Source organism: Triticum aestivum, chromosome 5B, assembly GCF_018294505.1.
Source record: "Triticum aestivum cultivar Chinese Spring chromosome 5B, IWGSC CS RefSeq v2.1, whole genome shotgun sequence".
Lineage (NCBI taxonomy): Eukaryota > Viridiplantae > Streptophyta > Magnoliopsida > Poales > Poaceae > Triticum > Triticum aestivum.
The window spans coordinates 361,466,840-361,470,973 of NC_057807.1; the positions used below are offsets into that span (position 1 = coordinate 361,466,840).

General features: G+C 55.1%; 1 protein-coding gene across 1 annotated transcript; it reads left to right on the forward strand.

Annotated features, from left to right (window-relative positions):
* Window positions 1-791: 791 nt before the first annotated feature.
* Window positions 792-1,978, forward strand: LOC123116133 (uncharacterized). Its single transcript, XM_044537135.1, has 3 exons — window positions 792-1,252; window positions 1,425-1,543; window positions 1,642-1,978. The coding sequence occupies exons 1-3, from the start codon at window positions 952-954 to the stop codon at window positions 1,822-1,824; spliced, it is 603 nt and encodes a 200-aa protein (XP_044393070.1). The 5' UTR covers window positions 792-951; the 3' UTR covers window positions 1,825-1,978.
* The last annotated feature ends 2,156 nt before the right edge of the window (window positions 1,979-4,134 follow it).

A 4,134-nucleotide genomic window follows, 5' to 3' on the forward strand; every position in this document is an offset into this window, starting at 1 on the left:
ACAGGGCAAGGCTGGGCGCGGCCGGCGCGGTGATGGGGCGCGGCCGACAGGGGCGGGACGCGACCGACGGGCGACGCGGCATGGCCTGTGGGCGATGGGTGCGGCCGACGGGGTTGGACGCGACCGGCGTGGCCGGCTGGGAGAAGGGGCGGCAGCGGCCGGACTGGAGGAAGGAGCTCTTTATTCTAATTTTACAGTTTGTTTTATAGTATATGTGCAGCCGCAGCTAAAATGAACCATTAAAATGCACTTTTTCCAACTCGTATCCCAGTTTTTGCAGTTTGCGATTTTAATGGGTCTACTAGAGATGGTCTAAATGGGCTAATTTACTCCAAAAATGAGCCGAAATCGGCACCTCGGGCGACGGGTGAGAACCAGACCGCCCCAAGCTGATATTTCAGCCAACGCGTCCCAGGACGACGTTTTTTTAACCCCTGAGGACCAAACGAGTGGGGATGCTCTTATACTTCTCGAATAACATAAACGGATACGGGTGAGAACGCATGAGATGAAGAAGGCGAGGGTCTCTGGCAGGCAAACAGTTTGTTAGTAGGAGTACCTTTTTGTAGACTACTGTGTGATGTCGTTTGCAGGGCGCCTTTACCCTTACCTTCGGTGGCGAGAATGGTTTTGACAAATTCATAATAGAAATTTTGCAGTTTTTTATGTTCCAAAAGAAGACCAGTTTAGTGCAGTAGTGCTCCACGTGTCCACCATTGCCCATTTGCAGTGTGCTGAGACGAGACTAGATGGGGCCAGCCAAAACTCCCCTCCCCTCATGGCCGGCGCCTTTTCCCTTCACCACATTTAACGCCACCACTTCCCTCGAAACGGCAACTGCGTGACCTCCTGCTCTCCTCTCCTCTGCTCCTCCTCCACCACCACCTCCCTCTCCCTCCTCCCCCAGAGCTCACCAGACGCCACTAGCTCCGCCGGCACAAGCGAGGTGCGATGGGCAACTGCCAGGCGGCCGAGGCGGCGGAGGTCATCATACAGCACCCCGGCGGCAAGGTGGAGCGCCTCTACTGGCCCACCCCGGCCGCCGAGGTCATGAAGACCAACCCCGGCCACTACGTCGCGCTCGTCATCCTCCGCCTCTCCCCCGACGACAAGGCGGCCGCGGGGGACGAGGCAGCCGCGGCGGCCGCCGTCGCAGGCGCGGGCGCCGCCGCCAAGATCACCCGGGTCAAGCTCCTCAAGCCCAAGGACGTGCTTCACCTCGGCCAGGTCTACCGCCTCATCACCGCGCAAGGTTCGTGTACTGTCCTCCACTCTCCCTGCGTGACTGCGTCCGTCGACATCGAGAGCCGCCGTGCTCTTCTTCCGTGTCATCCATGGCGCGGAGCTCGTTCCTGTGCCTGGATTCCGCCGTTCGTTGCAGCAATCTGTTTCTAATCGATGCTTGTTGGTGTTGCGGTGCGCAGAGGTGACCAAGGCGCTGCGGGCGAGGAAGAACGACAAGATGCGGCGGTGCGAGGCCATCAAGCAGCAGCACGACCAGCTCCGGCGCGGCGACGGGGCGGAGCAGGGCGCCTCTGACAAGGTCAGTGCCTCTCCATTCTCCTGATGATAATCTCCTCTTCCTATCTGAAACCGCACGAAGCAGTATACTGATTCCTATACGCGCTCCTGCCTCCTCAGGACGCGAACGCGAACGCGAAGCAGCGGGGGGAGAAGGACCGGCACCGGGGCTCCGGCGGCGCGCAGCCGGCCGGGAGCGGCAGGGGCCGGCACTGGCGCCCGTCCCTGCAGAGCATCTCCGAAGCCGCGGCGGGCCAGAGCAGCAGCGCCAGCAGTAGCATCTCTGAATCCACTGCGAGCTAATCGACGGATTAACAGTCCGCTTTTCTTCTCCTTTCTTTTGTTTTTCTTAGTAGTATAAAAGTGCTTGGAGTTGGGACCTACCAGACCAGAAGAAAAAACCTGTAAAAATCAGAGTACCAGAGCAGCAGCAGCAATAGGAACGAAGCTTGTTTCATCTCTCGTGTACTGTAGTAATTATTGCCGTGGTGAAACTGTGAGTGCTTTCGATGGAGTGGCTTGCAACCTCGTAATCTCAAAGCCTCTTTTGAATTTGAAACGCCCGAATTTCCGCCAAACTCCCGCGACTTAGGTTAGTAAATCTTATTAATAAGAGCATAAAAGACTTTCATTCTAGACACTTCTCAAAAATCCAATTTCATCTTGCCTGGGTGCTGTGCCCGTTTTTAATAAAAATGGGGAGGGTGAAAACCCCTTTTGATCATTTTTTTAATTTCGTCATTAAATAGAAACCCTTTTGGATTTTTTTTCATTGTATTGAAAGAATTTTCAAAAATCAAATGAGAAATTAATCAGAAAAAGGTTAGTTCTATAATTGAAGTTAGAGAAAATAAGTTCAAACTCTTTCAAGCAGTGTTTCTATCTGGCATGGGCGCTGCCTCCTAGCGGCGGATCTGGTTACTCCCAGATTGGATCGGGGATTGAGGCTTTGGAGATGGGATTGGCCGGTGGCCCTGCGGGATGGCGGTGGTGGTGCATCTGGTGACCAGGCTCCGCCGGTTATCTCGAGGCCTCTGGGTGGAGGTGCCGGCGGCAGCGTGTGCTCAGCCTGGTGGTGGCGGCGGCCGTGCACGGGAGTTGAATTCCTTCGAACAGAGCTGGGTGAAAACTTGCTTTCGGCTACAGCCAAGGCCGGCGGTGACGACGCTATCTGCATCGTTCCCTTCTTGAAGGCATCGCCATGGAGAAGTTCAAGGCCACTCTCTGCTACCTTCGGAGGAAACCCTAGATTGGATGACAGCGGCCCTCTGGTGTCGTTCCTCCCTTGGGGGCGTCATTCTTGGAGGTACACACGTGATCGAGGGACCAGAGAATGGATTCTTTGGTGGAGCGATGCGTCGTCTCACTCATTGATGGCGGCGGGTCTCGGCGGCATGGCGCTGTGGTGACTCGGCGTTCGATGCGCGGAGATGGACTCGCGCAGGAGGGTGACGCAGTTTGGCGTCACGGTGGCGTCGACGGCAGTTAGAACGGGCAAAGTAGATGCAGCAGTACATCTTCGAAGATGGATTGGTGGCAGGTGGCTGCGGCGGCCTCATACCCGGCAGGCGTCCTAGTTGAGGAGTGCGCCGGACCGGTGGGTGACCCATACCCGGCAGGCGTCCTGCATGGGACCTCAGGTCTTAGATGTTAGGTTTGGCTGCGAGGTCTGTTTGGTATTAGGCCTAGACTATCAGCATCCCTTCATCAATTGGATAGGAGTAGCGACAAATGTTGCCTAGACGGTGGCTTTAGTCTTACTGTTGTATCACTTTGTGAGATTTTGTGTGAATAATTAATAAAGTGGATGCATGCATCGTTCAGATGCAGAGACCGGGGTCCTGCTCCATTTCTAAAAGAAAAGGCAAGAGTTTGTCGTGAAAATAATAATGAAAATGATTCTACCAGACGAAGTCTATTTTAATGAAAACTCTAATGTTCCTGAATTTCATGGATTTTCCCAATATCGCCGATTCCCGGCGATCTCGATGGAACGCCGAAATTTCGGCTGTTGGTCTGCGGCATTGCAAGTTGTACATGAGCGGCTGTTTGTTTTACCATGCACGGCACGTCGTTTGCAAAAATCAGCAGATTTCCATGTGTATTGGCAACCTGCTGGAATCAAACCGTACCACTAGTTGTCACTGATGGCGACAAAGCTGCATTGAACAACCGCAAGATCGAGGCTCCAGATGAAACTCAAGCCCGTTTTGAATTTTCAGGAAGATGGCACATGCGTTTCCAGTGTTCCAGAGCGTAAAAAACTCGGCAGCCGAGGACAACAGCGGCACCACTGCTGGTGATTCTGCACTGTTTAGTTTATCTGCTACATATGCTAACTATAACTAAGCTCGGCCAGTGACAGTCGTCCAGTCCACTTGGATAGAGCCCAGGCCGAGGGCGATGCCATTGCCACTTGCCATGCCGGACAGGCGCCGCCCAACGATGCCCGCCAGTCGAGCTCCAGCGGGGCTCCCGTCGGGCAGAGGCCACCGTCGCACGTGTGGCTCCGCGCATCGGCGCTGCTCCGGCCGCTCACCGCTCGGGATCCGGTCTCGCATGCTGTCCTGCACGCCGCACAAGGGTCAGTCAGGGTCAGGGTCAGTCTCTGCA

What these genes read in the sequence shown, in the direction of transcription:
- LOC123116133 (XM_044537135.1), top strand. Translation starts at nt 952, where the DNA reads ATGGGCAACTGCCAGGCGGCCGAGGCGGCGGAGGTCATCATACAGCAC. An exon ending in CCGCCTCATCACCGCGCAAG is followed by an intron (nt 1,253 to 1,424) that starts GTTCGTGTACTG and finishes TGCGGTGCGCAG; the next exon opens with AGGTGACCAAGGCGCTGCGG. An exon ending in AGCAGGGCGCCTCTGACAAG is followed by an intron (nt 1,544 to 1,641) that starts GTCAGTGCCTCT and finishes CTGCCTCCTCAG; the next exon opens with GACGCGAACGCGAACGCGAA.